The sequence below is a fragment of the Salmo salar genome, chromosome ssa28, assembly GCF_905237065.1.
Source record: "Salmo salar chromosome ssa28, Ssal_v3.1, whole genome shotgun sequence".
Classification (NCBI taxonomy): Eukaryota; Metazoa; Chordata; class Actinopteri; order Salmoniformes; family Salmonidae; genus Salmo; species Salmo salar.
In genome coordinates this window covers 36,892,722-36,904,158 of record NC_059469.1, presented here as the reverse complement: position 1 = coordinate 36,904,158, position 11,437 = coordinate 36,892,722, and the positions used below count along the sequence as shown (strand labels likewise).

The 11,437-nt window shown below is 42.5% G+C and overlaps 1 protein-coding gene across 1 annotated transcript; it reads right to left on the bottom strand.

The window, feature by feature from the left end:
• Nucleotides 1–751: 751 nt before the first annotated feature.
• On the bottom strand, nucleotides 752–3,070 carry LOC106589923 (5-hydroxytryptamine receptor 7). Its single transcript, XM_045710188.1, has 2 exons — nucleotides 2,670–3,070; nucleotides 752–1,894 (listed from the first exon to the last, which is right to left on the bottom strand). The coding sequence occupies exons 1-2, from the start codon at nucleotides 3,068–3,070 to the stop codon at nucleotides 1,087–1,089; spliced, it is 1,209 nt and encodes a 402-aa protein (XP_045566144.1). The 3' UTR covers nucleotides 752–1,086.
• Nucleotides 3,071–11,437: the final 8,367 nt, after the last annotated feature.

Sequence of the window (11,437 nt, the reverse complement as noted above, 5' to 3'; positions counted from 1 at the left end):
TTCCTCCTCCACCAAACTTTACAGTTGGCACTATGTATTGGGGAAGGTAGCATTTTCATAGCATCCGTCAAACCCAGATTCATCTGTCGGACTGCCAGATGGTGAAGCGTGATTCATCACTCCAGAGAACTCGTTTCCATTGCTCCAGAGTCCAATGGCGGTGAGCTTTACACCACTCCAGCCGACGCTTGACATTGCGCATGGTGATCTTAGGCTTGTGTGCAGCTGCTCGGCCATGGAAACACATTTTATGAAGCTCCTGATGAACAGTTCTTGTGTCTGACGTTGCTTCCAGAGGCAGTTTGGAACTCAGTAGTGAGTGTTGTAACTGAGGACAGACCATTTTTACATGCTACGCGATTCAGCACTCAGCGGTCCCGTTTTGTGAGCTTGTGTGTCCTACCACTTCACGACTGAGCCGTTGTTGCTGCTAGACTTTTCCACTTCACGGTAATAGCACTTACAGTTGACAGGCAGCTCTCGCAGGGCAAACATTTGACAAACTGGCTTGTTGGCAAGGTGGCATCTTATGACGGTGCCACGTTGAAAGTCACTGAGCTCTTCAGTAAGGCCATTTTAATGACAATGTTTGTCTATGGAGATTGCATGGCTTGGCCTAGATTTTATACACCTGTCAGAAACGGGTGTGGCTGAAATAGCCAAATCCACAAATTTTAAGGGGTGTCCACATACTTTTGTTAATATAGTCCCCCCCCCCAAAAAAAAAAATTATGAATCAGCTGCAGATTGCCCCTTCAAGCAACAGCTAACCATTATGGCTTGTTCTGAGGCATTGTGTTTGTGCAACCACAGCAGAACTGAGAAATGCCCAGGGTAAAAGCACCGTAACGTCACGGACACAAAGCCAATGACCATGGACTCACATTCAGATGGAAGGATAGATTCTTAGTTATTTGATAAATCAGATCTGACCAATAAGGTCTAGACTGTGTGTGGACATGCACGATGTTAAGTAGAGGACCAGGCAGGCAGATAACATTGACCTAAGACTTTGTCATTGAGAGAACATGGTCTGCTCTAGTGCTCAGCGTGGCAGCTCCCACAACACCACAACAATAACACCATTTAGATAACAGAGTCGGTCTTATCCACCCGTTTGAGGGCTTGTTGCATCCCGACGGCAGACAGCTTGCGGTTGATATTGCGGTAACGGCAGCGCAGCAGGTTGCTGTAGGTGGTCCTCAGGTCCCTGTTGAAGAAGGCGTAGATAAAAGGGTTGAGGAGGGAGTTGGCATAGCCCAGCCACAACAGGGTCCTCTCCACCCACAAGGGCACACAGCTAGGGCAGTCCGCCCTGCAGATGAAGGGTCTGGCCGTGGACAGTAAGAAGAAAGGCATCCAGCACACACTGAAGGCCCCTACCACGATCCCCAGGGTGGCTGCTGCCTTCTGCTCCCGCTTGAAGATGGACATGTTTCTCCGGTTGCTCCTCATGAGGCGCGAGAATCGCGTGCACTCCTCCACCTCCCTGTGGAGCCTCAGGGCGGCAGACACACAGTCCACGCTCTCCTCTTCCTCTTCCTGTTCCTGCATGGCTTCCTCCTCTTCCCCCCGCGCCGCCTCCTCCCCGACCCGCGGGAAGCCCGTGATGGTGTGCTTGGCGGCGCTGAGCTTGGCGGCGTGGTAGATGCGGTAGTACATAATGAGCATGACGGATACGGGGATGTAGAACGCCACTGAGGTGGAGTAGATGGTGTAACCAAAGTCCTGGCTGATCAGACACACCTTGTTGTCGTTTACGTTCTGAGCCCAGCCGAAGAGGGGGGGCAAGGTGATGGAGGCGGACAGGAGCCACACGGACACCACCATCTTGGCCATGCAACAGCCATTCTGTCTCACAGGGTAGGTCAGAGGCTTGGTTATACCCAGGTACCTCAGAATGGACAACAAATAAGCACGTCATTAATTAGCTGTAAACATAAATGAACTGTTTATACACACAGAACATATTACTGTAAATACATTGGATAAACAGCAAGCAACTTCCAAAAGAAAACATGCACTGGGGAGTTATTCACACCAAAATAACTATAGCAATTATAATAAGATACTGTATAGCAATCTTATTATAATGCAGCCTGCTACTAGGGCTAGAATATCATTTGTTTTAAAGGAGATTGGAATTCCCGAACTCCTTACGTGTTTTTATTATGTTTATGACAGGGTAGGAGAACATACAGTAGAGGGACCAGCAAAAATGTGTATAGGGCTCATGAGGGGATCGAACTGCAAGGGGTAAACATATGGTTTTGGAGGCGAGAGTGCTACCCACTTAATTCACTATGAAAATATCATTTGTTTTTTAATTATTTATTTTATTTACTAGCCTACACCAATTGGTGCCACTTATAAGACACGATTTAATCAAAAACACGAAACAAAAAAAAATGTAAGACTCAATTTAACAATGAAATGCATAATTAATAACAATCATAATAAAACGGCTTTCACCTTGTCACACTACACAAACAATACGTGTCCTTTCTATGTAGGTAATAGGCGGCAATGACACTTACCTGTCTATGCTAATCACGCACAACGTCATTATGGATGCAGTGCAACACATCACGTCCATGGCAATAAAAACATTGCAGAAGACTTGGCCAAAAACCCATTGCCCCCCAATAAGGTCCGTTATACTGACAAACGGCATAACTGCCAGCGCGATGGAAAGGTCGGCGACCGCCAGAGATACGATCAGATAGTTAGACGGCTGCCGCAACTTTTTCACGAAGCACACCGAAATCACCACCAGCAAATTCCCGCAGATAGTAAACAACGTGAGCATGGTGAGAATCCCTCCAATAAATACCTTCTCCACCTTGTCGTAGTTCAGAATTTGCTCCCCACACCGAGTGCCATTCTCCATCAGTAGAGTTGAAGACTGCGATGTGGCGGATACTGCCTCCGCCGCTTCTTGCGCAATCTTCAGCAAGTGTGCAACGAGCGTCTCCGAAATCATGTTTGTTGCACCGGTCTCTTTCGCTTTCTCCATCACATAAGATTTCATGTTGCTGTTGTTGAAAGTTCCATCTGCATCCACGAACATGCCTGTTGGTTTTTAATCCCATGAATTTGCAACCAGGTAAAAGGACATAGTTTCTAGGCGGCCTACGCACAGATGTGCATGTGTGATGTTAAATGACTAATCTGCATCCCCCGCGCAGAGCGCACATTCATAGTAGTCGGAAACACGCAAATTGCTCTATTTTTGAGGACATTACTCATGACGCAAGCGTGTATTAAAAAAAACGACTTTTTAAAATGTTTCTCTGTGAACATCTCTGGTCGCCACTGAGACGTACCAGCTCCTGCGGCCAGGTCAATGCAATTATATACGCTAACTGATTGACAAGTGACGTCAGGAACACCTAGAGCGTTGGACTTTTTTTTTTAAAATAGCAAATGTCTCGCTGATTTATTCAAGACATTATTAAATTAGCATGTCATTATCTGAATAGCCAACCAATCCAATGCGGCCATGGACAATAACGGATGGGGGACCGTATCATAATACCTTTATTGGCAACTAAATCAGGTGTAGTTGAGTAGGCCTAGTTAATTGCAGGTTACAATATGGCCACAATAGCATCATTTAAAAAAAAAAGAAGACATTTAATATATGCCTATATATCGTCGTAAGCCTTATTGGAACAGTAGCTAGCATAGAGTTTGGAGAGCTGTCATCAAGGCAAAGGGTGCCTACTATAAAATATATTTTGATTTGTTTAACAATTTTTTTGGTTACTACACGATTCCATATGTGTTATTTCATAGTTTTGATGTCTTTCACTATTATTTTACAATGTAGAAAATAGTAAAAAATAAAGGGTGAGTATTTGTGGCTACCCTGTGGCTCAGTTGGTAGAGCATGGTGTTTGCAACGCCAGAGTTGTGGGTTCGATTCCCATGGGGGGCCAGTACAAAAAAAAGGGCATGAAATGTATGCATTCACTACTGTAAGTCGCTCTGGATAAGAGCATCTGCTAAATGACTAAAATGTAAATGTAAAAAATGTGTGTCTAAACTTTTGACTGGTACAGTACATTGTTGTAACGTTATTGGAGCAGTAGCTAGCAGGTGTGCATAGGGGTTTAGCAGAACAAGGTTTGAGACCTGCATGTAATTACTACACTAGTGTCAGAAGTGGGATGAAGCCTTTGATGGGCATGGTGTGGACATGTGAGGAACTTGTTATAGAAAGAGTGGGGACAGCTCACCTGAAGTAAGCGGTAATGTAGCGACTTTAACTCAACACCTAGCGACCTTTGTCTAGAGGTTCGGACCTCTTGGTGTAACGGTTAAGATGTTGGCTTGACAGTTGCTCAGCCCAGGTTTGAGTCCCAGTCAGGGCTGCCCCCCCCCCTTGAATTCATTACAATAGATAAATAGTTAGGCATATGTAATGGCGCTGGCAGTAGCCTTGAGGTTACCAGCTTCAATATCCTGTATACTACCTACTGCTGTTGTGCCCTTGAGTAAGGCACTTGATCCCTACGTGTGTGTGTGTGTGTCAGCTTGGGTACCGGAACAGCAAAAAATAAATGATCTGTGCAAATGTACCAATAAATGAAGTATAGTAATCTGATCGACACTTACTCCCGGGATCACAGCTAAGTATGTCATGGGGTTGTCATGTATTAAAGTGGGTTGATCTGAACTGTCCTGTATTATTCATAAGACTAAAGGTACCAGGACCCGGTCTTTTCAAAACCTTTTAAATCTGGTTCAGAATTATCTGGAATCTGGGGAAAAAAAAAATATATATAAGAAAATCTATCCAGCATCTGATCGATCTTACGGTTTTTGAGCCATTTTTTTTTCTGAAAATAATCATTCTGATCCGGATACCATAATATGAAGATCACAGAATCTGGATTCAGTGCTTTGAACAGGCCTCTCCATCTACTGAATAGACTGTGGTACTACCTCTACTCTGTCGTAGGGAAACAGATGAGAGAACTACATGAAGAAAGATACCTCGATTACAAATAATAGTCTGTATGTCCCTTAGAAGTCAATCGATTCATTTATTTGAAACTTCTCAATATAACAAATCCAAATCACATTTTATTGGTCTTGTACATAATATTTTGTAGATGTTATCACAGGTGAAGCATAATGCTTATGTTTCTAGCTCCGACAGTACAGTAATACTGAACAATACACAGAAATCTATGGTTACTATGGTGACATTATGTATATGCACCCGGCAGCCTCTGTGTTGAAACCATTGGACTCCGTTTTCCATTCAGCAATACGTTTTATCACTGGGGGTGGTTTAAGGACTCATTATTGTAGTCTGTATAAAATGTGGGATTGAACCTCTGTCTGTAAGAAGAGAGCTACACTTTCTTATGTATTTACAAAGCAGACTTACAGAAACTTCCTCTGCAGAAACTTCCTCTGTGGTGGTGAAGCGGTCTAAGGCACTGTATCTCAGTTGCTAGAGGTGTCACTACAGACCCTGGTTCAATTCCAGGCTGAATAATAACCAACCGTGATTGGGAGTCCAATAGGGCAGCACACAATTGGCCCAGCTTCGTCTGGGTTTGGCCGGTGTAGGCCGTCATCGTAAATAAGAATTTGGTCTTAACTGTCTTGCCTAGTTAAATAAAAGGTTCATCAAAAATCCTAAGAAATATCAGAGCGAGCAATATCAGAGTCCGGAATATAAATACATATATATATATATATATATATATACACTGTTGTCAGAGGTTACCTTGGGCATTTCCCAGTCTGACCGATCAAAACAATCTTGAAGCATAGATTCTGATTGGTCAGACCAACTACTGACCACATACTAAAACAGCAGTCAGTTTAACATAATGAACCTTTGTAGTTTGTAGTTACATTGACATTTCTTGGTTGTTCACCCATCTAAATCCACCCTGAAGCAACCGTTCCAGTGAGATCAAGTATTGATCATCAATATAATCCTGATTTTCAGCATCAAAACTATCCTAATCACTACCTTTTGAGTTTAGAAAAAAAAAAACGACATTCAATCCCGATTAAAGGTCAGATTACCAAATCCTCAGAATCTTATTTTTCAGTTTTGTAAACCCAAATTATAACATTTAAGCCTATCAGACTTGCCCAAATCTGATCAGATAATTTCAAAAATCTGCCAATTTCTCACAATACGGAAGATCAGGGAAATATGTAGAGGCTTGTTTGTTGTTGTCATTTTACAAATATGTTCTTTGAGAAGAACATAACTATGAATCATCAGATATAGGCAATGGACCATTGAGCAAAATACTTTTTTGTACAGTATGTTATAATAGCGCCACCATGTGGCCTTATAGGATTAACGGACCAACTTTAGTCTTAGTCTTCTGAAGACACTGATGATTAGGCCTACTCAAGCGAACCAAAATCATCTTAAATTTTAATACACTGTAATCAGTCCTGCCGTGTTGGCTGGGGCTGCAGAGCATCTCCCCCCCCAAAAAAAAAAAACATGACAAGTGATGCTAAATCTGCTATATCTGCCGTTAACAGTGGACCTTTTCACAATGCTGCTGGTGTTACATAGGACCTTGATATGGGAAGTTCCACCAGCTTGAACAGTAGGCTAAACTAAAGAGCTGTTGACACATGGGAAGTTTTGAAGGACGAAAATAACCCCACATAACAATGGAACTGTATATTTTTATTTAACTAGGCAAGTCAGTTAAGAACAAATTCTTATTTTCAATGACGGCCTAGGAACAGTGGGTAGAACGACAGATTTTTACCTTGCAACCTTCCGGTTACTAGTCCAACGCTCTAACCACTAGGCTACGCTGCTGCCCCATATAATTGTGGTATACTGGTATAGTTGTCCAATATAATTGTAATGTTATTCTCATGTGAGCAATTGGAATAGTATATGTCCTGTAGAATATTACAGCGTGTTTTACATTTAAAAATGTAACATTTTCTTTTAATTATACACTGAACAAAAATATAAAACGCAACATGTAAAATGTTGGTCCCATGTTCTATGAGCTGAAAAAAAAGATCACCGAAATTTTCCATATGCACAAAAATATTATTTATCGCAAATTTTGCCACATATTTGTTTACATCCCTGTTAGTGAGCATTTTATCCTTTGTCAATATAATCCATCCACCTGACAGGTGTGGCATATCAAGAAGCATACACAGGTGCACCTTATGCTGGGGACAATAAAAGGCCACTCTAAAATGTGCAGTTTTGTCACACAATACAATGCCATAGATGTCTTATGGTTTGAGGGAGCATGCAATTGGCTTGCTGACTGTTGGAATGTTCACCAGAGCTGTTGCCAGAGAATTTAAAGTTCATTTCTCTACCATAAGCCGCCTCCAATGTTGTTTTAGAGAATTTGGCAGAACGTCCAACCGGCCTCACAACCGCAGACCACAGTGTAACCACGGCAGCCCAGGACCTCTACATCCTGCTTCTTCTCCTGTGGTATTGTCTGAGACCAGCCACCCGGACAGCTGATGAAACTGTGGGTTTGTCTGAGACCAGCCACCCAGACAGCTGATGAAACTGTGGGTTTGTCTGAGAACAGCCACCCGGACAGCTGATGAAACTGTGGGTTTGTCTGAGACCAGCCACCCAGACAGCTGATGAAACTGTGGGTTTGTCTGAGACCAGCCACCCAGACAGCTGATGAAACTGTGGGTTTGCACAAACGAATCATTTCTGCACAAACTGTCAGAAACAGTCTCAGGGAAGCTCATCTGCGTGCTCGTCGTCCTCACCAGGGTCTTGACATGAATGCCAATATCCATCAATTTCGCACAGCCATTGAAGATGAGTGGAACAACATTCCACAGGCCACAGCCAACAGCCTGATCAACTCTATGTGGAGGGGATGTCGCGCTGCATGAGGCAAATGGTGGTCACACCAGATACTGACTGGTTTTCTGATCCACGTCCCTACCTTTTTATTTAAGGTATCAGTGACCAACAGATGCATATCTGTATTCCCAGTCATGTGAAATCCATAGATTAGGGCCTAATGAATTTATTTAAATTGACTGATTTCCTTATATGAACTGTAACAGTAAAATCTTAGAAATTGTTGCATGTTGCGTTTATATTTTTGGTCAGTGTTGTTTGCAGGACAAACCGTTCAGATGTTTTCATGAGAAGACCGATTTTTTGGGGATGTCTCTCATGTTCTGACAAACACTGCTGTAGCTCAGCCACTTCCCACCGCTGATGCAGAAGGTCGACATGGGCGGATGTGATGGATTGAGAAGCAGCCCAAGTAAAAAAAAACGTATATCACTAGCTTAAACAAAGATTTTGATGGGGATTTCTTTATTATGTTACGCACGGGTGCGTCAATAGACTCTTAAGGATTAAAACGCTTAAATTACGAGAGTACACAGTCCTTGTGAGGACTTTCCATGAATGACGGTGGTATGTTGTCCTGGTATAGTTGTCCTGTTATAGTTGTCCTGGTATAGCTGTCCTGTATAGTTGTCCTGGTATAGTTATCCTGGTATAGTTATCCTGGTATAGTTATCCTGGTATAGTTATCCTGGTATAGTTGTCCTGGTATAGTTGTCCTGGTATAGTTGTCCTGGTATAGTTATCCTGGTATAGTTATCCTGGTATAGCTGTCCTGTATAGTTGTCCTGGTATAGTTGTCCTGGTATAGTTATCCTGGTATAGTTGTCCTGGTATAGTTTTCCTGGTATAGTTGTCCTGGTATAGTTGTCCTGGTATAGTTGTCCTGGTATAGTTGTCCTGGTATAGTTGTCCTGGTATAGTTGTCCTGGTATAGTTGTCCTGGTATAGTTATCCTGGTATAGTTGTCCTGGTATAGTTGTCCTGGTATAGTTGTCCTGGTATAGTTGTCCTGGTATAGTTATCCTGGTATAGCTGTCCTGTATAGTTGTCCTGGTATAGTTGTCCTGGTATAGTTGTCCTGGTATAGTTGTCCTGGTATAGTTGTCCTGGTATAGTTGTCCTGGTATAGTTTTCCTGGTATAGTTGTCCTGGTATAGTTGTCCTGGTATAGTTATCCTGGTATAGTTATCCTGGTATAGTTATCCTGGTATAGTTGTCCTGGTATAGTTGTCCTGGTATAGTTGTCCTGGTATAGTTGTCCTGGTATAGCTGGTGTAACCGATGTGAAATGGCTAGTATAGTTAGCGGTGGTGTAACCGTGTGAAATGGCTAGTGAATGAGCGGTGGTAACTGTTGTGAAATGGCTAGTTAGTTAGCGGTGGTGTAACCGATGTGAAATGGCTAGCTAGTTAGCGGTGGTGTAACCGATGTGAAATGGCTAGTTAGTTAGCGGTGGTGTAACCGATGTGAAATGGCTAGTTAGTTAGCGGTGGTGTAACCGATGTGAAATGGCTAGTTAGTTAGCGGTGGTGTAACCGATGTGAAATGGCTAGTTAGTTAGCGGTGGTGTAACCGATGTGAAATGGCTAGCTAGTTAGCGGTGGTGTAACCGATGTGAAATGGCTAGTTAGTTAGCGGTGGTGTAACCGATGTGAAATGGCTAGTTAGTTAGCGGTGGTGTAACCGATGTGAAATGGCTAGTTAGTTAGCGGTGGTGTAACCGATGTGAAATGGCTAGTTAGTTAGCGGTGGTGTAAACCGATGTGAAATGGCTAGTTAGTTAGCGGTGGTGTAACCGATGTGAAATGGCTAGTTAGTTAGCGGTGGTGTAACCGATGTGAAATGGCTAGCTAGTTAGCGGTGGTGTAACCGATGTGAAATGGCTAGTTAGTTAGCGGTGGTGTAACCGATGTGAAATGGCTAGTTAGTTAGCGGTGGTGTAACCGATGTGAAATGGCTAGTTAGTTAGCGGTGGTGCGCGCTAATAGCGTTTCAATCAGTGACGTCACTCGCTCTGAGACTTGAAGTAGGGTTTCCCCTTGTGTTGCAAGGGCCGCGGCTTTTGTGGCGCGATGGGTAACGATGCTTCGTGGGGTGTCAGTTGTTGATGTGTGCAGAGGGTCCCTGGGTCGAGCCCGGGTTGGGGCGAAGAGAGGGACGGAACCTACACTGGCATGGGAAAATAAAGAGAAATATATATTGTATTATTTATTTGTGACTTTCCGGTGGCTCAGTTGGTTGAGCGTGGTGTTTGCAATGCCAGCATGGTGTGTGCAATGCCAAGGTTTTGGGTTCAATTCCCACGGGGGACCAGTACAAAAGAAATAATAATGAAATGTATGAGACGTATGCATTCACTACTGTAAGTTGCTCTGGATAAGAGTGTCTGCTAAATGTAAAAAAAATGTAACATTCTTTGTAAAAGAGGAACAGCAATACATACTATTCCTTCAACCCCTCAAATAGATCATGAAAAGCTTTTTCTTTTCATTTTAAAAAAACAACAAAAGCATTAAGATAGAAATGTGAAGAGTACACTGTCAAACAATCTTATTGAAACGGTAATGTGTTGCATTCTATTGATGATGTGACCAGACGCTGCTGGTTACGAGGTTAAATTAAACACCAAACGCAACATAGCCTACTCGTTCCAAAAATAAAGAACATGCCTCTAATAATCCATTATGTTCTAAGGCAGGGGTGGGCAATTCCAGTCCTCTAGGGCCTGATTGGGGTGACACTTTTTCCTACATCCCTAGCAAACACAGCTGATTTTTGTCAAATTGCATTCTACAGTGAAGATCATGCTTAGGTGATTATTGGAGTCAGGTGTGATAGCTGGGGCTGGGGGGGGGGGCAAAACTGTGACACCAATCACAGGCCCTGGAGGACTGGAATTGCCGACCCATGTTCTACTTCCTGTTTCTGTCCACTAGATGGTATTAATATTCCAGTCAGATAACCCTCAGTTTAGTTTCTATGGACAGTAGTCAAAATTACATTTACCAAGTGAAAGCCAACTCTAGACCACGTGTAATATTCACTGTATAGAATAATTTACTGTAAAACCCCCCCCAAAAAATTCTAGTAAAATCACAGTGCAAAGAAAATGTGAATATTAATTACAGGAACTGTCGTGAAAACTCAAGTGACAGAAAAAAAAATGCATGTTTAAAAATGACCTATTAAAGTACTGTGAAATAACATATATATATTTTTTTACAGTGCACTGTTCCTTATACATGCTTAATTGAGTCTTATGTTGGGATGCAAATAGCACAAAAACTGTACATACTGGTGAACAGTTGTACAAAGATCACAGACATGAACAATAAGGTTAACCCACTTGGTTGGACGTGTGACGTGGCTCATTTAGCGAGGATCTCTACAATACAAACATTTAAATTAAATAAACAACTGACTGAAATACAAAAATGAACGCTCATTTAAAAAAAAAAAAACAATTTAAACTACACAGTAATTAAGCAGTCTCACAAACTAGGGCGTAGAGAGCTGGAACAATTTCAGTCATGAACCCAAGGAGCCTTAATCTGTTATGTACACAAGTGGATG

Coding starts and splice junctions, on each gene's coding strand:
- LOC106589923 (XM_045710188.1), bottom strand. CDS start 3,070: ATGTTCGTGGATGCAGATGGAACTTTCAACAACAGCAACATGAAATCT. Junction 1,895..2,669: donor ATCGCGCTGGCAGTTATGCC/GTTTGTCAGTAT, acceptor GTCCATTCTGAG/GTACCTGGGTATAACCAAGC.